This window comes from Naumovozyma castellii, chromosome 1 (assembly GCF_000237345.1).
Source record: "Naumovozyma castellii chromosome 1, complete genome".
In the NCBI taxonomy this organism is placed as follows: domain Eukaryota; kingdom Fungi; phylum Ascomycota; class Saccharomycetes; order Saccharomycetales; family Saccharomycetaceae; genus Naumovozyma; species Naumovozyma castellii.
Window position 1 is genome coordinate 2820803 of NC_016491.1, and position 25644 is coordinate 2846446.

General features: G+C 36.2%; 14 protein-coding genes across 14 annotated transcripts; 8 read left to right on the forward strand and 6 right to left on the reverse strand.

The window, feature by feature from the left end:
* Positions 1–415: 415 nt before the first annotated feature.
* IES5 (Ies5p) lies at positions 416–778 on the forward strand (the record flags this gene model as incomplete). Its single annotated transcript, XM_003674321.1, has 1 exon — positions 416–778. One exon carries the CDS (start codon positions 416–418, stop codon positions 776–778), a length of 363 nt encoding a protein of 120 aa, XP_003674369.1.
* TSC11 (TORC2 complex subunit TSC11) lies at positions 759–4916 on the reverse strand (the record flags this gene model as incomplete). The annotated part of the gene is made up of 1 exon (XM_003674322.1): positions 759–4916. One exon carries the CDS (start codon positions 4914–4916, stop codon positions 759–761), a length of 4158 nt encoding a protein of 1385 aa, XP_003674370.1.
* Positions 4917–5164: 248 nt separating this feature from the next.
* Positions 5165–5683, reverse strand: AIM11 (Aim11p; the record flags this gene model as incomplete). The annotated part of the gene is made up of 2 exons (XM_003674323.1): positions 5165–5466; positions 5536–5683. The coding sequence occupies 2 exons, from the start codon at positions 5681–5683 to the stop codon at positions 5165–5167; spliced, it is 450 nt and encodes a 149-aa protein (XP_003674371.1).
* Positions 5684–5973: 290 nt separating this feature from the next.
* Positions 5974–6591, reverse strand: PUP3 (proteasome core particle subunit beta 3; the record flags this gene model as incomplete). Its single annotated transcript, XM_003674324.1, has 1 exon — positions 5974–6591. One exon carries the CDS (start codon positions 6589–6591, stop codon positions 5974–5976), a length of 618 nt encoding a protein of 205 aa, XP_003674372.1.
* Positions 6592–6966: 375 nt separating this feature from the next.
* Positions 6967–8145, forward strand: RAD51 (recombinase RAD51; the record flags this gene model as incomplete). The annotated part of the gene is made up of 1 exon (XM_003674325.1): positions 6967–8145. One exon carries the CDS (start codon positions 6967–6969, stop codon positions 8143–8145), a length of 1179 nt encoding a protein of 392 aa, XP_003674373.1.
* A 1188-nt stretch (positions 8146–9333) lies between these two features.
* UBP9 (putative ubiquitin-specific protease UBP9) lies at positions 9334–11523 on the forward strand (the record flags this gene model as incomplete). The annotated part of the gene is made up of 1 exon (XM_003674326.1): positions 9334–11523. The coding sequence occupies one exon, from the start codon at positions 9334–9336 to the stop codon at positions 11521–11523; it is 2190 nt and encodes a 729-aa protein (XP_003674374.1).
* Positions 11524–11679: 156 nt separating this feature from the next.
* PRS2 (ribose phosphate diphosphokinase subunit PRS2) lies at positions 11680–12657 on the reverse strand (the record flags this gene model as incomplete). Its single annotated transcript, XM_003674327.1, has 1 exon — positions 11680–12657. The coding sequence occupies one exon, from the start codon at positions 12655–12657 to the stop codon at positions 11680–11682; it is 978 nt and encodes a 325-aa protein (XP_003674375.1).
* A 484-nt stretch (positions 12658–13141) lies between these two features.
* UBC6 (E2 ubiquitin-conjugating protein UBC6) lies at positions 13142–13864 on the forward strand (the record flags this gene model as incomplete). The annotated part of the gene is made up of 1 exon (XM_003674328.1): positions 13142–13864. One exon carries the CDS (start codon positions 13142–13144, stop codon positions 13862–13864), a length of 723 nt encoding a protein of 240 aa, XP_003674376.1.
* A 167-nt stretch (positions 13865–14031) lies between these two features.
* NCAS0A14400 (uncharacterized protein) lies at positions 14032–15042 on the reverse strand (the record flags this gene model as incomplete). Its single annotated transcript, XM_003674329.1, has 1 exon — positions 14032–15042. The coding sequence occupies one exon, from the start codon at positions 15040–15042 to the stop codon at positions 14032–14034; it is 1011 nt and encodes a 336-aa protein (XP_003674377.1).
* A 905-nt stretch (positions 15043–15947) lies between these two features.
* On the reverse strand, positions 15948–16307 carry KTI11 (Kti11p; the record flags this gene model as incomplete). The annotated part of the gene is made up of 1 exon (XM_003674330.1): positions 15948–16307. The coding sequence occupies one exon, from the start codon at positions 16305–16307 to the stop codon at positions 15948–15950; it is 360 nt and encodes a 119-aa protein (XP_003674378.1).
* Positions 16308–16920: 613 nt separating this feature from the next.
* Positions 16921–17520, forward strand: NCAS0A14420 (40S ribosomal protein eS8; the record flags this gene model as incomplete). Its single annotated transcript, XM_003674331.1, has 1 exon — positions 16921–17520. The coding sequence occupies one exon, from the start codon at positions 16921–16923 to the stop codon at positions 17518–17520; it is 600 nt and encodes a 199-aa protein (XP_003674379.1).
* Positions 17521–18301: 781 nt separating this feature from the next.
* Positions 18302–19423, forward strand: AAR2 (U5 snRNP complex subunit AAR2; the record flags this gene model as incomplete). The annotated part of the gene is made up of 1 exon (XM_003674332.1): positions 18302–19423. The coding sequence occupies one exon, from the start codon at positions 18302–18304 to the stop codon at positions 19421–19423; it is 1122 nt and encodes a 373-aa protein (XP_003674380.1).
* A 564-nt stretch (positions 19424–19987) lies between these two features.
* Positions 19988–21928, forward strand: NCAS0A14440 (uncharacterized protein; the record flags this gene model as incomplete). The annotated part of the gene is made up of 1 exon (XM_003674333.1): positions 19988–21928. One exon carries the CDS (start codon positions 19988–19990, stop codon positions 21926–21928), a length of 1941 nt encoding a protein of 646 aa, XP_003674381.1.
* A 285-nt stretch (positions 21929–22213) lies between these two features.
* Positions 22214–22753, forward strand: RTT105 (Rtt105p; the record flags this gene model as incomplete). Its single annotated transcript, XM_003674334.1, has 1 exon — positions 22214–22753. The coding sequence occupies one exon, from the start codon at positions 22214–22216 to the stop codon at positions 22751–22753; it is 540 nt and encodes a 179-aa protein (XP_003674382.1).
* Between the last annotated feature and the right edge of the window lie 2891 nt (positions 22754–25644).

The following is a 25644-nucleotide window of genomic DNA, read 5'->3' on the forward strand; positions in this document are numbered from 1 at the left end:
TAAGTAGAAAGTTTCTTGAAAGTTTATCTGAGGTAATTACTGACAAATTTTTCAGAATGAGAAGCAAGAAGGTGGACGTACTTGTAAGCGGAAACTTCTCTGCTTAGGTTTGTGATGGTAGCAACATCTACTTGAAGAAAAATGTTCTATTTTTAAGAGGAAAATGTGTTCTTGGAGGTGTGCCGGAAATTTTTAGTTCCTAGTTGAGATAGTTGGCAAGAAGGGATACTTTTCTCTAAGATTGTGACATCGCCGTAAATACCATCACCCTGACTTCCATTTTCAAACTAGTAAACCCGTAATTCAGAAACACTTCGTATTTCTAGTGAAATCCTTGATGGCACCTACGTATTGATATACAAACTTGACAATACTGTCTGGTTTAAATGAATTTCATTAAACTAACATAAGAACAATGCAATCAGATACCACCCAAGAAAAGGATCTTTCAAAATTAACATCTAAAAATGATGAATTAACCAAACAAGATGCAAGTCTGAGGAAAGAATACACAACATTGCTACGGAAAATGACCAGTGTAATTTCAATACTTTCAGATCTAGAACCTGGTTTCCAAGACAAATATACAAACAATGATGTGCCAACTCTAATATCAGAGGAGACTGTAAATATAGCTCCTAAACTGCAGTGGTACAACGAGCAAATTGAACAGATATCAAAATTGAAAATTGAAGATATAACACTTCCTGAAGAGACATTAGAATTATATAATCTATATAAGGAATCACCTTTATTATTTAAGGATTTGCATTCGTAATTTTACCCTCCTTTTTTGCTTCTACTTTTTTCTTCCTATCATGTTTAATAATATTCTCTAAGGTCTTCTTGTTTATGAATAAATCACATAAGAATTTACGCACTTGAGGCTTAAACCTGAATTTACCCATCATTTCTAATATGCTGAAAAAGACTTTATCATTCTCGAATAATCGAGGTCCGTAACGACTATTCATTTCTGTAATCTCTTTAATGGCGCTGTTCGAAAGAATATGATTACCCAATTTACTAACCGTTTCGACAACTTTCTCTACCACATTATCTTCCTCGTCGGCACCAGTTGATGGATTTGAAGATTTAAAAGATCCTTGTTTCTTTTCTAATGATTGTCTACGTTTCCTTATTTCCTCTGCGGTTTCACTTTCATTCTCATTCAGTGGGTTCTCAATAATATTGGTTTCATTCAAAAGATGGTCTAAGTTAAAATCAATGGGTTCAATTTCACTAATTATATCTCCATTACCTCTATCAATTTCAATCATCTCATTTTTATATTCCGGGACCATTAACCATTTCTTTTCATTGTATGATAAAAAGTCATCCAATCTACTGGGTAATGTAATACCAATAGGCTCACCTTGCACATCCAGACAACAATCCCATCCCATTTCATCAAGTATTTCACAACCTTCTTTCGTTCTACTAATTAATCCTAGAACATAAAATGCTGTAAATCTTACACTAGTGACACTAGAATGAAATGAGATTGTAATAATATTTTCCACTAAAGAATAATTGTCTAATGATCCTATTCCCAATTGAGTTGACCCAATGAACCCACAACACCATAAAGATGATTTCAACTCTATAATTTCATCATTACTCTCATCCTCCATAGAACCACTAATATATTTTTTGATAATATTCATAAATGTCACTAAATCACCAGTTTGACTCAACAAAGTTATACCATCTTCAGTCTTAGCCAAACTTTCATAAAAATGCAGTGGTAATCTATCGTTCTGTTTCAAAAGATGAGTATGAGATCTCGTCCTAGTTATAGTATTATTTTGCCTCTTGCTTAAAAACTCTTCCACAATCGAAACATATTCTCTATTCATTTGAGTGAGCCAAGCATTACGTTCATCAGTAACAAAGTTAATTTCACTAAGTAATTGGAACCCATACGACCGACTCAACAGTTCGAATAATATTGGAGATCTGATAAATACCATTTGATTCAATATTGTTCTGAATGAAATGGCAAATTCTTTTGAACGTTCACTTTGCACGACACATTCATATAAAGCCTGATCAGCAACTGCCACCACATTAGGACTTAAATCATACAATTGTCTTATTAACATATCCATAGCAAACTTTTGTAGATCTTTATTTTCTGCAGTAGTTTCTGAATCAAACTGTTTAGGTACAATCAAGTCTTTCAATTTTTCTCCCATGCATTTCGTGGCATTGATTCTAATTTGTTCATTAGACACCACTAAAGCTTTCCCCATTATAGTTCGGCAATGGGATGAATGTTTTAGGTCTATTTCTGGTATTGTTAGCAATAAGAAGTGCAACGCGAGTCGGTTTTCAAATTGAAACATCTTGTAAATAACAGTGAAGAAGTTCCAGCGACTCAAGATTTTCACACCTTGTGCTGTCTGTGTCAAGACTCCAATAAACTTGAAATATCCTTGTATCATCTTGTGCTTTAAATTTGCCTCATTAAAGATATTCCCGGCCACATTCCCTTCAATGGCTCTGTACAACAAAGAAGCCAGTTGGGGTATTATTTTATTATCCTCTTTAAATATCTTTATTCCCTCAGGATTAGTCGTTAGCATCTTGAAAAATTTACAACCAACCTGAATATATTTTGAAGATAATCTTACACCTTTATCCACGCTTGAAAATCTTAATCTTAGCGGTCTATAAAAAACAAGTAGTCGTCTAACAAATTTCGTTGATTTCGCAAGTTCTTCCAATTGTTTTGGGTTCATTAACGGACCTTCTATCAGCTCTTGGATAATATTCCAGTTCCATTCAGAAAATTCTTTTGTTTGTAAGACCTTAGTATCAAATACCATCTTTCTGAATCTTGAGTCATCAATTTCGTTCACGAGTGTGTTTTCTTTAATATTTTGAGAAAAGGACTTAATATTTTCGTTGTAATCTATGTCGGTAAGACCAATCATGTTTCTATTCCTGTTCAATGTATAAGAAATTTTACTGAACTCAAATGTTTCCTCAAATAGAGTCTCCTCACTCTTTAACACAGGTTTAGAAACCTTGGTGACACTACCGTCAACCAAATTCATTTTCAAATTCAGATATTCAATTAATAAATACCGACTTTTGACCATAACCGATTTATGGAATTCATCCCTATTGGCAAAACTTAACAATTGTACGAAATAGTCAACAAAGTTACAATTTTCTAAAATTGTTATTAATAATGCCATATGTTGGTTAATTGACATACATTCCTTGTGGAATTGGGACGGTATTGGCTTGAAAGAGTGCTTCACTTTTGATTTGTACGGTAGGGGCTTAATTCTCACAACATCGAGGAAGATATCCACTAGGTAAGGAGCGCATAGAGGTACGTGTAGGAATGATAGTAGTTCTTTCAGCGGTTGGAAATTATTCATAGAATACAACATAATACCATTGTAACTCTTCAGCACCTTAGAGATAAGTATGCTGGCGTTTTGCATTTTTTCAATGTTCATGGAAGTTTTGGTATTTGTATCAGAAAACGCAGTCCCCAATACAGCCACATTAAAATCTTCTAAAATGAAAATTCGTGTCTTCTTTGTTTCAAGTAATTGTAAGATTGTATCTAATATAATGGATGCTAATGAAAAGGAAGAATAATCCTGCAAAAGTCCCACAAGTAACCGTATTCCGTGGCATTGTTTGACCATTGCTGGATCGACGAAACAAAGTTCTAATAAAGTCTCGAGAGCAAGATTTCTTAGTAGATCATCTTGTTTTTCCACACAACTTATTATTCCTTGAACAATTCCACAAGTTATTCCAGCTTTGTGATCGATGAAGCATCGTACTAATTTTAAAGCTTGTTCACGCTCTATTTGGAACGTGTTATCCTTTGCCAAGGAAATTATTATAAAAGAATCGAGTCTCAGTCTTATAAGTTCACGAATAAATTCCTCTCCATTAATCAAATACCGACTAATGCGGTATCCGATGGATGCAATCATTTTATCTTCACTTAGGAGTAATGTTTGAACCGATTGCATAAATGATGTCAACACTAAATCTTGTCTTATTTCGGGATGTTTCTTTAGAAGATCTACGAATCCATTTGCTTTTTGTAATAGGAAGTCCACCGATATGTTAGTTTCTTGTAAACTTTGCATAAAATCTGTCACTAGCCAAGTGGCCGTCTCTTTGGTGGTTCCATCTGAAGAACTTATGGTACTAATGGAGGGATCTGGAAGGGCTACACTGGGTATTTTTACTGTTTGTTGAAAATCCTCTTGATCTTTATTATATGTGCTACTAAGATCTGACGCAATGTGTCTTAAACTCTTTTGAGAATCGTTCTGATTTTGCTTGTCATTGTATATTGAATTTCCTCTTTCTGATAAAGTATTTGATCGGCTTCTATCAGAGTCTTCAGTAGAGGATACTATTCTCAATGAATCGGACGGTGATACATTTCCACTTTCTTTTGATTCTTGTGTTTCTTCATACCGTATCCTCAGATCGTTGATTTGCTTTTCAATCTTCTTAATAGATGTATCCAATTCTCTAATTTGGGTATTTGTCTTTATTCGCATCGAATGTTTTTGTAAATGATCTCTTGAATATTCACCGGTATAAATATCGGTAGCTGCAGACTCTCGAAGTCGTTCAGCATCTTGCCTTTTCTTATTAAGCTGAGCCAGTTCTTGTTGCAACTGAGAGATCTCATTCTTCATAATTAATAATGTTTTGGAAGCATTACTTCTCGATTTTCTTGATTGTAATGGACTCGTTGGCGATTGGGGATAATTTAGGAGCCTCTTAGTGGGAATAAATGAGGTAGATAATACTAGACTGTTGTGTTGTGTTCTTTTCCTACTGTTTGTCGGACTACCCGTCACATTGGAAAGGGTTGAATATATGGTTGAACCTGGGCTCCCTGACTCATTAACAGTACTCATTCTCTTAACTGAAATGGCGTAACTCCTTGCTATTCAACCAGAGATGCCGTTTGATATTTCGTATCCGTTCTTTATTGATTAATGAGCTTGGATCCCAATTTTAATATTTTCAATATTGTAATATTAAGAATAATACCGACCGAGCTCTAAAAAAAAAATTGAGTTGCAATTTAACATTGGAATATATTACTTTATTTATTTACTGTATTAAAATGTACTATATATAAGGTATTAACTTAGTCTTGAATTTACTTCTTATCTCCAAAATATTCTTCAATTTGTCGTTCAAATTCTTGGGTACTTGCATCTGTGATCTCATCACTAGCATTATCTAAATTTTCTAAAACAGTCTTATCAACACCAGACCATTTATTTAACCTTCTTGCAAAATCATCCAGGGTGGTGATATTTAATATCCAACAAGCCCCAAATATGGACATAGCAGCTATTCCGGTAGTGATTCCGGTAGCCAATAAAAGCGCACTAGCTGCTTCACCTCTTGCTGCCGTCAACGCCCTTATTCTTTTTGATTGAAAGGGTAAGGGTCGGTCTATCGGGAAATTGATAGGTTAGTATATACTTGGTTTTTTAGTGAAAGATTATTAGGTTATTAACGTACATTTACGAGATCTGATGTTTTTTTGCACTAGTTTTGAGACAAATAACGTGAACATTGTTGCTCCAAAGAATCTGAAAGCTTGCTTCGGCCTTCTCTTTGTTGTTATCTCATTGGGATTGATAGAAGATGGTGCTGAGGTTTCCATCATTATGTTTGTTGTGATTTGGTGTTTCTGTATCCTTAACTGATTTGGACTTCATCACGTTCATATATTTTGCCAATTTCGCTCCTTTAATAATTTCAGTGCTAAATGACTGTAATGTCAAGGTCAGATAGATTGATTGCACAAGGCAGTTCGCGGATGGCAATATTTTTGGCACAATTATATGTATGTAGTGAATAGAAAGATAGATAGATTTAATGACGATTCTAAATGTTAATTATTCTGTGAGTGTGTTTTAGTGGAAGTTTATAGATTGATGGGAGTATATAATTTCCTTAATCTTGTCTCATCTTTAGATGTCTCTTCACGACTTTATCCTTCTTGATTATATATACTACAGCCCCCCAACCAGATAGAGCATCACGATCTGCGGCGTTTAGGAGAGCTTGACTAATAGTCTCGAATAAATCTTCAGATTCCAAATTTGGTTCATATAGAGATTCACACATACCAAACAATTGATCAGATGCAGTCCCACTTACAATAAAATCCTTGGCTTCATCAATACATCCGATTAAATCGAACCCGGCGATGAATGGTTTCTCCGTTTGAGAATTAATACCTGCCACTACTGGCCCAACAAAATATGGACCAAATCTCTTTTCATATAACGTCGTGGAAACCAATTGTATGAAGGTATCAGGTTCAATGGGTCTGTCTTCTTTCAATTTATATAGATTAGTCTTATAACGGAAAGTCTCGCTCAATGTTGTAACATCTGTAGCCAACCCTGTGAGGCCCAAAAACACATGTCCGTAATGAAATATTTTCTCAAAATTATTCGATACCCCAAGGGATTGACTACCTAATCTTAAATCACAGGCAATCGCTACACAATCTTTACCTGTCATGGCGACGACGATACCCCCATTAATTGAACTTGGATCTGACATCTTTTCTCTGCTGTTATTTTAATGTAATGTTAATTATCTTCCTCAGAACGATACACTTCCGTAGATGATTCTTTCAGGATTCTCTATCTAATAACACTCTCTAACACTCTCGCAGCATATATATGATATTTGCCACCTTAATCCAATTCATAATTCCTTGAACTCACGTTTTTCTCGCCGTACACAGCGACAGCTTTTTGTCCGAGACTTTAAGAAATCTGTCCGAAATTTAAGGATCGCGTTTGTTTACAAATCCAAAAAGAATAACGCGAAACAGATTCTAGGTTTCCTAATCTAATGAAAATTTTCCAGAGTATTAACACTCGATTCATACATCAAGCAGCGTTTAATAAGAGCGTACAGCCACACTAAAGAATGTCGCAGACACAAGAACAGCAGATATCACAAACAGGGTCCCAACTAGAACGCATGTCCTTAATGTCCACTGCTCCGGCATCCGCAACTCCACAACCTCAGGAGACTCAGCTAGCCCCAGACTCGGTACAGTCCATCGCAAGTGAAGAACACAGTGGAGATGAATACAATGGTGTAGGTGGCGATGAAGATGATGATATGGCGTTGGCCTCCTTTGTCCCCATTGAGAAGTTACAAGTTAATGGGATTACCACATCTGATTTGAAAAAATTGAGGGAGAATGGGATTCATACGGTTGAAGCAGTAGCATATGCTCCTAGAAAGGCTCTGATGGAAATTAAGGGTATTTCAGAGGCGAAGGCTGATAAATTATTAAGTGAAGCTTCAAGATTGGTGCCCATGGGATTTGTTACTGCAGCAGATTTCCATGCAAGAAGATCCGAAATGATTTGTCTTACCACGGGGTCTAAGAACCTTGATACGCTATTAGGAGGTGGTATTGAAACAGGTTCTATTACTGAATTGTATGGTGAGTTTAGAACGGGGAAATCTCAATTGTGTCATACTTTGGCCGTTACATGTCAAATTCCGTTAGATATTGGTGGTGGTGAGGGTAAATGTTTATATATTGACACAGAGGGGACTTTTAGGCCCGTGAGATTGGTATCCATTGCTCAAAGATTTGGGTTGGATCCTGATGATGCCCTAAATAATGTCGCATACGCCAGAGCATATAATGCTGATCACCAATTGAGATTATTGGACGCCGCAGCACAAATGATGAGCGAATCAAGATTTTCGTTAATTATAGTGGATTCTGTGATGGCTTTGTACAGAACAGATTTCTCAGGGAGAGGTGAACTAAGTGCCAGACAAATGCATTTAGCTAAATTTATGCGTGCCCTACAAAGATTAGCTGACCAATTTGGTGTTGCCGTGGTAGTCACAAATCAAGTGGTCGCACAAGTTGATGGTGCAATGATGTTCAATCCTGATCCAAAAAAACCAATTGGTGGTAACATTATGGCTCATTCTTCAACAACAAGGTTGGGATTCAAAAAGGGTAAAGGTTGTCAAAGAATTTGTAAAGTAGTAGATTCCCCATGCTTACCAGAGGCCGAAGGTGTCTTTGCCATTTATGAAGATGGTATTGGTGATCCAAGAGAAGATGACGAATAGAATTGGGAAGTTTACCAACATTCGAGCAGTTCGTTCCCCTTTCATGATATAAAATTTAGCATCCGACGTCATATTTTTTCACTTCTTTATTGAACACAATGCGGTGTTTCTTTTCAATTCAGCCATTTCACAATTATATTTTACTTCACGTTCAAATACCCCACACATCCCCCCATATTTTTTCTTCTTAACTACTTTTGTGTGCCCATACTTTGCCAGTACATGCCTGGAAAGAACTTCAAATTTTCATTTCATACCAATAATCTGTTTTCTATCTCGTTTCCTAATTTATTTTCGTTTTTTTCTTAGGTCCATTTTCAATCTTAGGTAGTTTAATCATTTATATGTATACCTATCCTTATCACTTCTCTGTAAGAATCAAAATATTCTTTCTTCTTAACTGTTTTATTTATAGGTAGCGTTATTAACTTCCACTAACGATGCTGTTAAGGAAACATTTGATCATTTCTCGTTTTTAATAGTTAAGACGGGCCAATAGTCTGTAGTTTTCAAACATTTCAAATGCGGTAATTTTATTTACTTACTATTAAACTGTGAGTAAGATGGTCTTTAGTTTCCTCTTATACAAGATTAGTTTTTCCATTTTTTACACTAATAACTATTCTGATTAATCTTGTCCAAAAGTGAAAGCTTAATACAAGCATATAACTCTACATTAATTTAAAAGAGATGGAATTTATGCCTTAACAAGTTCATTGTTTTTTCTTATTTACTTTAATTAAATTATATTAAATATTTCTTGCCCAAAGGTAATAACCAATAGTCTCCGAGGAAAAAATAAATAAATTCGTTCCCCTATAAAAATCATACCAAGAAAAGACTTACTGCCCCAGTAACCATTCCCGAAAACCAACCAGTTCAACTATACAAATATAACTAGTTACTGCCAGGACTGTCTTCTATTTGCTTCCCCAGATTAAATTCAACATTCCTAATAAATACGCGGTGTCAAAACTCGGAACAACTTGAATACTGCGAACAAGATGAGGGATTTCCAGATACAATACTATCAACGGTTCATAAGATCCCGCAGCACTTTGTCCTGTAAACTCAACTCTACACTAACGTCAAAGACATCGTGTACACGCTAACTATCAACAAATATACTCGAGACGTGGTACCAAATCTACAAAGAGCAATCAGTTTCCGACAACTTAGGGATACAAAATGTTGAAAAGGTTGCTTTCGGTGAAAAAGACCAACACCACCAGCAACACAAAGAAATACCAATCTGAGGAAGATGTCTCGGATCATCATCACAATCACTATAGTCACCACCACCATCATCCTTACTCGCTTCATCATTCAAGCCAACATACAGAACAAAAGAATAATTATTCAGGAACTGAAAATAATACCCCGACGGTAACACACCATACTGAACCTCTACCCAAAGTTACAGAGCAGATCTCACAACCAACCAGGAAGGTTCAACCCTTAATGCAGGAGTTACACGCCAACGATCCACATAATAGAAGTTCCATCATTTCGGACCCCATTGTAGAAATGGAATCTCCGATTTTGTTCACCCCCATGAATCAACTATTACCATATGGTGATGGATCAAATAAGGTGTTCGGGTACGAGAACTTTGGAAACACATGCTATTGTAACTCTGTCTTGCAATGTCTTTATAATTTGACGGAACTGAGGTTGAATTTATTGGAGTATCCTGCCAGAGATCCTAAGACGAGAATTAGAAAGTTGGATATGGATGGTGAAAAACCAAGATTGTTTACTGAGGAAAGTTTCGAACCTTTGCCACCTTCATCTCAAAATAACATTAATAATCATCTCAATAGTCCTACTTTTATGAACGAAAGCCAAAAGAAAGATATCTTAGAACGTCAAAATAGAGAGAGAAGATTAATGAATAAAGAGAAGGAAAAGGAAAAGGAACCAAGGAAAAACTCATTTATGGGATTCCAAGTTCCAAGTGGAAAGCAAAGTGGAAAGGAAAAGGAACAAGGGAATGACAGTGAGCCAGAGAAACCAGAAATCACTCATGCTAACCTGATGACCTCTGATATGATGACAGAAAAATTACATGAAGGTTGCCAGGAAATACTCGTGGGAAGAATCCATGAATCAACTACTACTCCACAATCACCAAGGTTTCGTGAAGTCCAATACCCAGAGGAAAATGACCTTTCTAATAATAAGATTCTGCCGGAACGACAACAACAGGGAAATAATCAAATAAAACAATCAACGCATACAAGTGAAAAGAGAAAAAAGGCAGCTTTGCTGCAAGGCCCAATTGTGAATGTAGACCATATCATAAATCCATCCGAAAAAGTATCATTGTATGAAACATTAAGAGAACTGTTTGAATGTATTACAGAGAATAAATCCTTAACAGGTGTTGTATCTCCTGTGGAATTTGTCAAAGTGTTGAAAAAAGAGAACATTTTATTTAATTCTATGATGCAACAGGATGCCCATGAGTTTCTGAATTTCCTATTGAATGAATTGAGTGAATATTTACAAAATCACATCTCCCACCCCTCCAATAAACCAACAGATATACCTTTTAAAAATTATGTCATCGATCTTTTCCAAGGTGTACTAACTAATCGAATTAAATGTTTGACTTGTGATAACATAACTTCAAGAGATGAACCCTTTCTGGATTTCCCCATTGGCGTTAAAGGTGATGAAAATATAGATATTCAAGATGTATTACGGTGTTATCATACTAGAGAAATGTTAAATGGTTCCAATAAATTCTATTGTAGTCAATGTTGTGGATTACAAGAAGCTGAAAGAATTGTCGGGTTAAAACAGTTGCCACATACATTAGCATTGCATCTTAAACGATTTAAATACTCAGAAGAACAAAATACAAACATTAAACTTTTTAATAAAGTGCAATATCCACTAAAGTTGGATGTAGCATCCACTTTTGATAGTTCTATTGCCAAAAAATATGAATTGACTGGGGTAGTAATTCATATGGGGGGTAGTCCACAACATGGTCATTATGTGTCCCTTTGTAAGAATGATAAGTTTGGTTGGTTGCTATTTGATGACGAGACAGTAGAATCTGTTACTGAGAAAACTGTGTTGGAATTCACCGGAGATTCTTCCAACCAAGCGACTGCATATGTGTTGTTCTATAAGGAGCTTGACGAAAAGGACACGAAACCTGTAGATTATCAAACCAATATTGATGAGTTGGTCAGATATGATGACTGGTATAGGGAAAGGTTAAGAAAAACGTTTAAACTAATGCATGACGAACCGATTACACGAGATACCCATCCCGTTAAGGCACAACATAGTAATGACGTTTCGCCGGAGTCAAAAGAAAAGGATAAAAGCAAGAGAAAATCCAGGATATTAGGTTTCATTTAATAATGGATAGATATTTTTTTGTATGATACTAATAGTCAAGAGTAACGAACTACCTATTTAATAAATATTTTAATGAAATATTGCATTTTTTTTATGGAATACTTATAATTTACAGATTTAAATAATGAGTGTGATTATAGTGATGGCTCCTCCTCCTTACATAGGTGCATGCGTGAATAGATAGGAGATAGATTCACCATTATGTAATCTCCTTATAGCTTCTGCTAATGTGGGACTAATATCTACTTGATCAATAATCGGTAGGTTCATGTCGACTGGAACAGTATTTGTGCATACAATTCTTGAAAGCCTACTATTTTGCAATTTCTCTCTGGCATTACCTGAAAATATACCATGCGTGACAATGGCGATAACTTCTTTAGCGCCATGATTTAATAACGTATCACATGCTTTTACCAAAGTACCACATGTATCAGCCATGTCATCGATTAACAAACATGATTTACCAGTAACATCACCAACAAGAACCATTCTGGACACTTCGTTAGCCTTCTGCCTTTCCTTATGGATTAAAGCAAAATTCAAATCTAATTTATCAGCCAAAGATGCTACTCTTTTAGCACCACCAGCATCAGGCGATACTAATATAGCATTCTTCAAATCTATTTTAGTTCTAACATAATTCAAGACACTTGGTTCCCCATATAAATTATCCACAGGAATATGGAAAAACCCTTGAATTTGAGAAGCATGTAAATCCATAGTGATGACATTATCACAACCAGCTGTCTCCAATAAATTAGCGATCAGTTTGGCTGTAATAGGAGCACGAGACTTATCCTTTTTATCTTGTCTGGCGTATGGGAAATTTGGAATCACAGCTGTAATTCTTCTCGCAGAGGCTGTCTTACAGGCATGGATTAAGATTAATAGTTCCATTAAGAAATCGTTTATCTCTTCGGCACCAAAACCTGTTTGAATGATATAAACATCTTCATCACGAATGGATTCCCCAATAGTTACGGAGGTTTCTTTATTGGAATATTGGTACACACCGACTTTAGATAATGGGATACCCAATCTTCTAGAGATTCTTTCGGCTAATTCGGGATGAGAATTACCAGCTAAAAGCTTGATACTATTGGAAGTCATTTCTTCGATGTCTGAGTCCATTAAATATTTGGGAGAAGAATAAAGGGTAGGTACTGAATAAAATCTGTTAAGTTCTTAATTAACGGAGTAACAACAAATATAATGAGATGCGATGGCAGCATCTCACAGATTTTCTATTTCAATTTTTTTTTTTCATCTGGCGATTTGAAAAATTTCGTTAACGCTAGCTATCGATTTTTCAATCACCCTTAATATTGAGTTGCCATAGAATAGGAAGTCGAAAAGTGAAACAACAAAGTTCACTCGCAAAGAGCTTATGAGATGAAATGAAATAGTTTATTTTAGTTATCTATATAAAAGCGAGCTTAGCTCTTGGTATATTTGCACACTTGGCTCAATGGTTGGTGACACAAACCCGAACGAATTCGTCAGTGTTTTCGCACTTTTAGTATATACGTGACCATTAGAGAATAGTCTTAGAGACACTGGAGCTATCAGCATCTCGAGGGAGTTGAAGGAACGAAAAGAGATAAACTGCAACAGCATGGCTACAAGACAAGCACATAAGAGATTATCCAAGGAATATAAGCTTATTATAGAAAATCCAACACCGTATATTCTAGCACGCCCCAATGAGAACAATATCCTAGAATGGCACTATATTATCACAGGTCCACCTGATACTCCTTACGTAGGAGGACAGTATCACGGAACATTGACATTTCCCTCGGATTATCCATTCAAGCCTCCTGCCATTCGAATGATAACACCAAATGGTAGATTCAAGGAAAATACTAGGTTGTGTCTTTCAATGAGTGATTATCACCCTGATCTTTGGAATCCTGGATGGTCAGTTGCCACAATTTTAAATGGGTTATTAAGTTTCATGACTGGAGATGAAGCTACTACTGGTTCGATCACCACTACAGAATTTCAAAAGAGAACTCTTGCTAAGAATTCTATCCATTATAACACATATCAAAATACAAGGTTCAAACTTGTATTTCCTGAAGTAGTAAAGGAGAATTTAGCTGTATTAGAAGGGAAGGGGTCTGCTGAGAAGGATGTCGGTAGTACGGAATCGGAGGTTACCGAAACCTCAGCTGTGAAGGCAGTAAACATCGATGAGCTTGTAGACGAAACGAATGCAAAGTCTCACTCAAATGCCGGAGGCAAGACCGTTAAAAAGGAATCAACTGGTGTATCTGTAAAGGTTATCGTTGGTGTAGCGATCTTGGTTCTAATTATTGGACTCTCGTTAAGGTAAACCAACAGGTGATGACTAGATACAACACATGTCTTTGCTAACTTCCACTTATTTGTAGAAAACCTCTTCATTTAAAATTCTTAAGTCATTGATGAATTCAATATATACATACATATATATATACAGCTAACCATCTAATACATCATGGGGTTCGTTTCAACTTTAGTTTAAAACTTCTCTACTTTCAAGATTAATTTACCTTGAGCACGTTGAGTAGCCATATAGGAAAATGCTTCTTCGTGATCTTTCCAATCGTATATTTTGTCAACAACACATTTTACGTCACCATTTTCTAATAATTCTCCACATTTTTGGATCCAATCATTTTTGGAAGCAGTCTTTGCATTTGGATCGAAATAATAATGAATATAATTATATTGCCACAACATCGTTCCGAACATCTTTCTGGCGGTGGCACTTGCATTATCCCATTGATTATAAACATCTTCAGAATAATTTCCAACATAATCACCAACAGTAGTGAGGTAAACTCCCTTAGCATGGATTAGATCGCTAGAATGCTTCAATATATCGTAGCCACCAATGAAATCCAACACAATGTTAAATTTTCCTTGATTATAGTCCACAGATATTTCTGAATTTGTGGAACGATCAAAATTAACCACTTTCCCATCTTCAAACATTCTCCTTATTGGTTTACTGGCTTTACCTCTACAGACCAAATAATCTATAAATATGAAGTCATCACTTATATCAGTAAAATGATCCTTCAATACGTCTGGTCCTGTACCTGAAGTGACAATGACTAACTTTTTCTTTAATTTATAATAATATTTCAACAATTGAATGACAAACATCCCCACAGATGTAGTACCACCATTAATTAACACATTTGAATCATTCTTTAGATAACCAGCCTTTTCCAATTTATCTAGAAGATTGAATGCAGCACCTAGACAATATAATGTACCAGCGGCAGATTCAGAACTAATATTTGCTGGCTTTAAAAGAATTGGATCACTTGATGGGTCAATCAATAAAGAACTTTGCGCAGCACCGACTGCCAGATGAGGATGAAAGTAAATACCAAACACTTCATCACCTTCACGCCAAGCAGTTTGTAATTTCTCACCCACCTCGGAGACAACACCACTATATTCCCTTCCAATACCTGCTTCACCATAAATAGCGGAGTCATATCCGTTTCTTATTTTCATATCGATAGGATTTAAACCCACATACTTAACTTCAACGACTAACTTGTCCTTAGGGATAGGTCTCTTAATTTTTCTTTCGTATGAGAATTCAATGGGTCCCGTCTTTGAATGGAATACTAGGGACTTTATAGGGATGAATTTGACGTGTCTTAATGGTCTTGCCACTCTCTTTAATTTGACTTCGTCCACTGGCAATGCCTTGGGAGCTTCCACGTCATGTTCTGTAAGGATACTTTCCAGTACAGGGTCCTTTTTTTTAAGATCTTATCAGCCATCTTGAAAGTTGGATGGTGGATATTGGATTTATTGTACAAAATTGTTATGGGGAATTGAAAAATACACTGTTGTAAATATGTCAGGGATCTTGTTCATCAATGGCATATTTTCCATTCCATTTTTTGATCGCGGAACGGATATTTTGAAATTCTATGAATCGGTTATGTACGCACGAACTAACGTTAAGTACACGGTAGTGAATGTTACGTACGAGAGGTTAAGGTATATATCTGGTTCCATGAATTGATTTTCGTCTGTTTTAGAATTATCAGGTAAACTTCTGAAACCACCCATATAAAAAATTATAGAGGTATGTTATATTTGGATTAAAACAAAGTATTCTCTTTTTTAATAATTACTGTCAGATGAATCTGGTGTATTTATATATATGTATACATATACCAGAAAGCAGTACTATGTTAATGGATTTCTACAAAAAGGTTCTTATGAATGCAAAATGGTCTTATTGTATTCAAAGCTTATTGCTTATTTTATTCAACAAACGTCCCATTTGCAATAATGTGACTAAAAAATCTTCACATCAGCTCAGTATTTCTCTGCATATCTGCCACTTCTTTCTCATATAATCATGTAAATTCCTGTATTGACCTCAAAGTGAAACAATAGCCTTAGGCAGTGACAGCCACGGACTTACTTTTTTTACCAGAAGTTTCCAAGAACTCTTCTAAATCTTCCGGTTCAAAAATAACATCGATCATCAAAGAACAACTTGGACAAACAGCGATGTTTTCACCGTCAAGCATATCCATAATGTCAATTTCGAATCGATCTCCACAAGGACATGGATATGTGAAAATTTGCAGTTCTGGATGGAAGGTCATATCTTCGATTTCCACCTCATCGTATGTAGCTTGAGACATCTTAGTTGGTATACGCTGTTGGTTGGTTTCCTTTGCCTCTGTGTTACCTTGCAAACTGTGCAAATGCTCTTCTTTTATAAGTACACTGAGTGCAATTACTAATTCCATAGCACACCCAAAAAAAGGCAAGAGAGAAAAAAAATAAAAAGTGACTGTTTTGTACACCCATACCTTTTAATACACCCACACATTTTGACTTTTATATTTTTTTAGTTTTGCGCTTTTTTAATTTTCCAAAATCGGATTCTGTTTCCGCCAAAGTAGCTAGTTGGACAGAGAGCAAGGTAGATTCCCTCTCTCTGTGGAAAACTTCCTCTACCGCAGTACTGGCTTCTTGCACCAAATATCAGAACCCATATACTTGAATATTGATATCAACACTTCAAAGTTGGTTTCAATTCAAAGAAACCGTTAAATCACACCAAGACATAACGTATGTGAAGCACAACACCGTATTATTTGAAGGAGAGTGGGAATGAGATAGAGAATTTGGTAGATTAGACACTAATGGATGGAACAATTACAACGATTTAAACTATTATGGAGGGATCTGAAAGCATTGTTAGAGTTTGATGAGATTAATTCACACATGCACAACCATTTAAGGAAGGCTTGACGTTAAGACCTATTTAATTTTCTCCAGATTCAAATAATAATACAAACAAACATGAAGTTCTATTACTAACAAAAATTCATTACAACTTTATTTACAGTTATCAAAATGGGTATTTCTCGTGATTCTCGTCACAAAAGATCAGCCACTGGTGCTAAGCGTGCTCAATTCAGAAAGAAGAGAAAGTTTGAATTAGGCCGTCAACCAGCTAACACCAAGATTGGTGGTAAGAGAATCCACACCGTTAGAACCAGAGGTGGTAACAAGAAGTTCAGAGCTTTAAGAATTGAAACTGGTAACTTTTCTTGGGCTTCTGAAGGTGTTGCCAAGAAGACAAGAATTGCTGGTGTCGTCTACCATCCATCTAACAATGAATTGGTCAGAACTAACACTTTAACCAAGGCTGCTATTGTCCAAATTGATGCCACTCCATTCAAGCAATGGTACGAATCTCACTACGGTCAAACTTTAGGTAAGAAGAACACCAAGGATGCTGCTGAAATCGTCAAGACTAAGAATTCTGAAAAGAAATGGGCTGCTAGAGCTGCTTCTGCTAAGATCGAATCTGGTGTCGAATCTCAATTCGGTGCTGGTAGATTATACGCTGCCATCTCTTCCAGACCAGGTCAATCCGGTAGATGTGATGGTTACATCTTGGAAGGTGAAGAATTAGCCTTCTACTTGAGAAGATTGACCGCTAAGAAATAAACATCTTATTAATTAAAGGTTTATTTTTTTCGTCGTTATCATTATTCTATTTCTCATGTACAATTTAAATATAATACATACTCTTATCTAAGTAAAGTCTTAAAATCATAATATTAAAAATAAAATAAATAATTCAAAAACTATTGTTAGGTAACGTTGAGTATGCTTTGTGATTGATACAGACTCTTCTCAAGACGGGGAGTAATTTGGAGACTTGTCAGTTTTTAAGAATCATTTTTAGGCTACATTGGACACTGATTTAACAGGATATTGCTTATCGCTGTTTCTCAAGATACTACATAACAAATGTGTGTTATTTAAAATGCAAGACTCAATATAAATCTGATATTTAATGATTAATCTCAGCAAAAAGGCAATAGTAGTTTCTCTGCATAACTAAAAAATGTTAGTTCAGTACAGGTCTGTAACATTTCTCTCATCATTGTAATCATTAAAAGATCAAAAAGAAATTTTGTTTCTCTCTGGGAATAAATGTTCGGTGTGATCTCACAGAAGTCACAGTTATTCTGCAGAGGCTTAATTTCTCCAAGTGTGGTTATTTCATTGATGGGATAGGTGAAAATATGGGAGATGTTGGAAAATTAAATGTGCGCTTATATACATTTTTTTCAAGAGAAATAGAAATGTGCGAAAAAAATTGCGTTCACTGAAAGTTATTGTTAGGGTTTTATTGATTATTGCTCATCTCACAAAGCTACAATAACCCATTATTACAGTGAGAACTATCTCTTATCTTGGATCTTGAGACACATATTAGACAATGACTACCGTAGTGTTTGTTTCTATCCCCGAGGACGTTACGATCGGGTTGGACCATTATTCATTCCAAGTCAAGAAAGATCAACCGTTCCACGGATTCTTAAATATACCTGACAATACGGTACATTGTATACACTTCCAACATGAGGGGGAAAAATCCCAAAGATACGGATATTGGATTCAAAAAGGAAATTATTACATTAAATTTGATGATGAATCAGAATCTTTTAAATTATATATTGAAAATGATTCTATAAAATTCGAAAAGATTGTAATGGAGTTCAATAGACAACAAACTATAGTTCCGTATCCTAAAATTGATGAAAACGATACATGGTACACCCTAACCAAACATATTAAATGGAAACAAGTTTGTAGCATTCTGAACAGCCAAGCTTGTGGCGATGCATATGTCAGTTCCTCGATGACTAGCCAAGAAGAGGCCAATCTGTTAGAGAAAACTTTAGCAAGCCATGATTCATTGGGAGCCGTGCCTTATCATTCCTCTTCTTCGGATGGTAATTCAAATGAGGAAAAAAACCAAGAACGTACTTTAAATTTTACTATGATTAAGTTTAAATCAAAAGAAGCCATCAGAATTGGACATGAAATGAATGATTTTCAAGATAAATCATTTTATTTAAATGAAATAATTTTAAAGAAATATTATGACAGTTCGATAGATAACTTGTTTGGAGAATTACAGTTTGCATTTCTAAATACCATTCTTTTTTGCAATTATGCATCCAGTTTACAATGGCATAATATATTGGAACTCATATGTTTTAGTAAACAAGTAGAACAAGAAAAGATAGATGAATTGGATCATATACTACAAGTGCAAATCAAGCTTATGCTTGAAACATATTTCGATGTGTTGATTAATGTTGAAGTATGGAAGAGATGTCTTTATGATTCATTCCATGGAGACTCGTTAAAATTGACGGAGGAAGCCTTGAAGAAGAACTATCCTGAAATGTATCTCTCTGCCGATAGCGATGACAATGCCAGTATAGAATTTTATAATAATGAAAGGGAGTCGAATCAAGAATCGGAGGATGAAGAGGATGAATACAAACCGACTATTGTAAGCGGAGTCTATTATGTAAGTCGTAGCAACTAACATACGTAAGGGGATTCCGAGGTAATTTGTTTGACATCGACACCATTAATGACAGCAAGATAGGCATCTCATTGCTCTCGAGAATTGGTCGGGGTTTTCCCTGAAGGTCTCCGACAAGTGCATCATCCATCGAATAACCATTATATTCACCCATGAACCAGGGGGCTCCTGCGTATCCACTAATTGCCTGACATTTCTTTCGCTCGTTCCAGAAGTAGATACTCCCTGATTGACTGTCAACGAGTATCTTGCCACTTTGTTTGTCTTCTGCTTCGTTAATGCCTCGAAGATTCTGGAAGGAGCAATTTTCGGCCGAGTTTTTCCAGAACTCCCTGGAACAAAATGAAAAATATACTATTAGGGGATAGAGACACAGATCTGCTAACACATTGACAACCTACTCTTAAGTATATAAAACCAGGTCGATCAACTCCTTTTCTGATTTTCCTTGTCTCGTTCTATATTTTATTCAGTTCTTCTCTTTACAGAAAAAATCAAGCAAGTTTATCGATTATAAACGATTTACTAAAAGAAAATTTTTAACTACAAAAGTTTTTTATTATTATGGGAAAGTCAATTGGTATTGATTTAGGTACTACCTACTCATGTGTTGCACACTTCACCAATGATCGTGTGGAAATTATCGCTAACGATCAAGGTAACAGAACTACTCCATCTTATGTTGCATTTACTGATACTGAAAGATTAATTGGTGATGCCGCTAAGAATCAAGCTGCTATCAATCCACATAACACCGTGTTCGATGCTAAGCGTTTGATTGGTCGTAAGTTTGATGACCCTGAAGTAACTGCTGATGCTAAACATTATCCATTCAAGGTGGTGCCAAAGGAAGGTAAGCCAGCCATTCAAGTGGAATTTAAAGGTGAAACTAAGACTTTCACCCCTGAAGAAATTTCATCAATGGTCTTAACTAAGATGAAGGAAACTGCCGAACAATACTTGGGTGGAGACGTTAAGGACGCTGTTGTCACTGTTCCTGCTTATTTCAATGATTCTCAAAGACAAGCTACTAAGGATGCTGGTACTATTGCTGGTTTAAACGTTTTACGTATTATTAATGAACCTACTGCTGCTGCTATCGCCTATGGGTTAGATAAGAAGGGTCAAGGTGAACATAATGTCTTGATTTTCGATTTAGGTGGTGGTACTTTCGATGTTTCCTTATTGTCTATCGATGATGGTATCTTCGAAGTTAAAGCAACTGCTGGTAATACTCATTTAGGTGGTGAAGATTTTGATAATAGACTAGTGGATCATTTAGCCAATGAATTCAAGAGAAAGAACAAGAAGGATATTACTTCGAATCAAAGATCACTAAGAAGATTAAGAACTGCTGCTGAAAGAGCTAAGAGAACTTTATCATCTTCTTCACAAACTTCCATTGAAATCGATTCTCTATTCGAAGGTATTGATTTCTACACATCTATAACGAGAGCTAGATTCGAAGAATTATGTGCTGATTTGTTTAGATCAACATTGGATCCAGTTGAAAAGGTTTTGACTGATTCTAAATTGGATAAATCTCAAATTGATGAAGTTGTTTTAGTCGGTGGTTCTACAAGAATTCCAAAGGTTCAAAAATTAGTTACTGACTTCTTTAATGGTAAGGAACCAAATAGATCCATTAACCCAGATGAAGCTGTCGCTTACGGTGCTGCTGTTCAAGCTGCTATCTTAACCGGTGATACTTCATCTAAGACTCAAGATTTGCTATTGCTGGATGTGGCTCCATTATCTCTAGGTATTGAAACTGCAGGTGGTATTATGACAAAATTGATCCCAAGAAATTCTACCATTCCAACGAAGAAATCAGAAACTTTCTCAACGTATGCTGATAATCAACCAGGTGTTCTAATTCAAGTCTTTGAAGGTGAAAGAACTAAGACAAAGGATAATAATCTTTTGGGTAAGTTCGAATTAGCTGGTATTCCACCTGCACCAAGAGGTGTTCCACAGATTGAAGTTACATTCGATATCGATGCAAATGGTATCTTGAATGTGTCTGCCGTCGAAAAGGGTACTGGTAAATCTAACAAGATTACAATTACAAATGATAAGGGTAGATTATCTAAGGATGATATTGAAAGAATGGTTTCTGAAGCTGAGAAGTTCAAGGCTGAAGATGAAAAGGAAGCTGAACGTGTACAAGCTAAGAATGGTCTAGAGTCATATGCATTCTCTTTGAAGAACACAGTAGGTGAAGCTAACTTTAAGGAAAAGGTTGGTGAAGAAGATGCAAAGAAGATTGAAACTGCTGCTCAAGAAACTATTGATTGGTTAGATGCTTCTCAAGCTGCCGCTACCGATGAATACAAGGACAAGCAAAAGGAACTAGAAGCCGTTGCAAACCCAATCATGACTAAGTTCTACGGTGCCAATGGTGGTGTGCCAGGTGCAGGTGGTCCAATGCCAGGTGCAGGTCCAGCTCCAGGTGCCGGTGCCGGTGGTGCTGATTCCGGTCCAACTGTTGAAGAAGTTGATTAAAAAATTTCCTGTACTCACATTTAATAACATTTTTTATTCATTTATATAGGATATATTCTTTTTAAAAATTCACAGCTATCATTTTAACGAGTCTTTCTCTTCATACTATGTAGGTAAATATTGCAGAATCATATTGAATTCATATGTCGCTGAAAACGCGTCTCGTTTTGCTTACGCGTTCCCTAAATTATTGGAGATCACTTTGCTTTAGTCAATGACACAGTGTGATGGATAACTTTTACACATAGGGAATAACCAAAAGAAATTGACATCCATAGGTCATAAATGGAAGAGCATATAGAGCCAGCAAAAGATAAGCAAAATGATACATCAAGTCCTAGGTGCAAAACACCGCACCAGGATAGAGCTTCAAGCGTGAACAGTAGTCCTCCTAGTGGTTATCATAAGGAATCCAATTCGGTTATCGAGGATATCCTGACTAAGAGAAAAGATCGCACCAATGAGAAAACTTCACCATGGTCTTCACCTCCTATAGAGTTGCGACAACAAAAAAAAGTTGGTCAGTATCGAAAACTACAGAGTTTAAGAAACGACAAACGTCAAGAGAGAGTATTGAACAAACGTGGGGGGTTGGAGAAAATGGAGACTTTTGTCATGGAGGGAGAGCGATTAAGGGAACTAGAAACTTTAAAGAGACAAGCAGAGCAAAATTGTATACCGCCAACTCATATCGATGAATTAGAACAAGAACAATTAGATGAGCTTGAACGATTAGAAGATGATGAGCTGCTGGATTTGCTTGAACTCCATGAAGGCTATGAAAAGGAGTTAGAGAACTTGCTTTCAGATTTATCTGTCAGCTAATACCAATCCCGAAACATTTATAGAGTTTGAATCATATAAGCATTTCTCAATGGACTGACCCAGACAAGAGTGAAATCAGCGAATGTTGAGTTCACGGTACCTGGTCAACAATTAGGGTCGAAAGTGTTGTTACCATACCATATTAATAATGATTGCATGGGAGAGATACCAGTGACGGTTCTTTCTCCGTCTTCTCTCTCGTTCTTTTTGTTTTGCAGACCTCATTGCCTCAGTATCATCGTCCTAGCTTCTTAAGCTTTGGTCCTCCCTAAACTTCATTGATCTTGGTCATGCTGTCGCCTATGCTGTTAATTTTGATGCTGATGTTCTAGCTGCCGAGGTCTGGGGCCTGGTCAGTTGAATATGTGGGTGTTGAATCCCCCAGGAAAACTTTCCCACCAACAGTCTTAATGTGGTTGAAGTCATGTGGCACACTTCTGAAGTGACGTACACTCAATAAAGTTGAGGGAAGACCAAATCTTAAGAAGTTGGGACGATGATACTGAGGCATTGAGGTCTGCGAAGCAAAAAGAACGAAAGAGAAGACAAAAGAAGGACCGTCACTGGTACTTACTATGGGGAACGATAACTAACATAATAGCGGTGCTACGATATTTCCCGCCCATTATTCTATCACTTGTAAAATGGGATTTCTCCTTAGAAAGAAAAATTCTAATGGCTTGTTTGTTGGGAATCTTTGCATTACTAGGCATTGTAAATTTATCTTTTATGGTGTTCATAAGAAGTAATGATTTCATTGGGTATTGCTATCATTTCGCCGTCGTTATACTAATTGCTTCACTTGCCATAAATGGGACTATTGTTATGGCAGGCTATGACTCATGAAACGGGTAAAGTAGATCTCAAGATATTTTTAGTCAACCACTAAAAATACTATATAATGAAAACCGTTTAAGCAGATGCATAGATATTCAATATACTAGCTTATAAACGTATTTATCTTAATCTATTTATTTATTTTATCAATCCCACTTGGGGTGTCCACTAGAAGTGCCATTGAATATGTTCAAAGACAAACTTATCATGCTACTCAGTAATCAGGCTCAGTTTGGTCTCTTCCTACTAATGCAATCTCAAAAATAGATTCAAGTGTCTCCGAGGTTTAGATGAGGTCATAGTTTTGGGTATTTGAAAAAAAGAGGATTTTTCAACTAGCAAAGATAGTTGAGTGCAGAAAATGCAAGACACTATTAGTTGAACGAGAGATAAAGATAATAGGTGATTTTTGAATTGAGAAAGACAATAGAAATGGTCGGAGTTTTTTTTTTGCGATGACGTTTTGGTCCCCTTCGAAAAAGGTATTATGAACTTGTTTATGAGGCCAACTTACAACGCAATCCTGTATAGACCGACTTAAAAGCTGTTTATTTTGAAGATAATAATAGGAAAAATTTGTAAAAAAATGGATTCAAGAACAGTGGATGTGGAAAAAGAACATTTACCAAATCAAGCCGGCGAGTTTCACGAAAACGCCCAAGTCGTACTTGTTGAAAGATGGCCATACGGCACAAAGGAACCCGCAGCATTGTTTATAAGTTTGGCACTACTTGGAAAGTTTTTTGTTGTTTAGTGGTATCCTCACAACCTTTATTTTTTGGTTCCCTGGCTTTTGTATGGAGGTTTGCTTTTTAACGATAGTAGCTAATATTCTAACATTCCTTTGTTGGCTTGTATTGGCATTTCAATTGAATCACAAATTTATGTCAGAGCTCAAAACAGGTCTGCTTCCCGTTCTTATATGTTCTCCAGTGTTTATTTTTCTATTTTTTCTGGAGTGACATTTTATCATGTTTGTTACTAGGCTTTTATTTCCTTTTTCTCTTTAGTTTCGTTAATTAAGACTTGATCTTTCGGATGTCAATATTTTATGGTAGTATTCTTTTAGGTTTCTAGACTATATAGTGAACAGCAAATTGATTAAATAATAATGAATGATGAGAAGCTTAACTGTCGTAAAGAATATTTACTCACTGTGTACATCATACTAGTATTCTCTTTTCATTACGGGTTTCCCGTATGGGAAAATAACATCCAAATACACACCCCACTTCGGCTGGATTCAAACTCAGGACAAACGAACTTAGTATATAGAATGTTACTTTGAACATAAATTGTACGTGAGGAAAAGAGAATTTACGGTTGGATTGACGGTATGGATCTCGACACAGGCAGAAGGCAAGTGGACTTGCATGTTCGTAGAGAGGAACTTAGGTGTGAAAGAAAAGAGCTGGCCAAGCAAAGTCTTTTTAAAAAGTTTTTGCATTTGTGGTTCTGAGCCACTTATAGAATATTGTAATATTTATACGTAAGAACATTTGGTACAGTTTTATCCTGTCGTTATTATCACTGTTGGTGTTACCCTCGTCTTGCAGCGCATCGGGCATTTCCCTGAAATCATATATAAAGTAAGGTACCACAATCTCCACTTTAATTCCTGCTGTTGATCCCCCCTTCAATTTCTTCACCTTCAATTGCTTCACCTGCAGTCCATCCTTCTGATCTTTATTGTAGTGTTAGTTCTAATATGATGTCTAGTTTTTTTTCAGGTGTGAGTTCTAATGTTTGTTATTTTAGCCGTCGAGGTCTGGGCCTCCTCAGCTGAAACAGAGAGAGTTGGATCCCCCATGGAAACCTCCACTCCCACTGTCCCTGATCTTTTTCTCAACGTGGTTGAGGTCATTTGTCACAGTTCTGAATTTGAATTGTTAGACTGAGGTCCTTTGTTATGAAGTGACGTCGGCGGCTAGAACATCAACTTCAAAACTGTGCCACATGACTCAACCACATTAAGGAAAAGATCAGGAACTTTTGGAGTGAAAGTTTCATTGGTGGATCCATCACCCACACTTTTAACTGACCAGGCCCAGCTC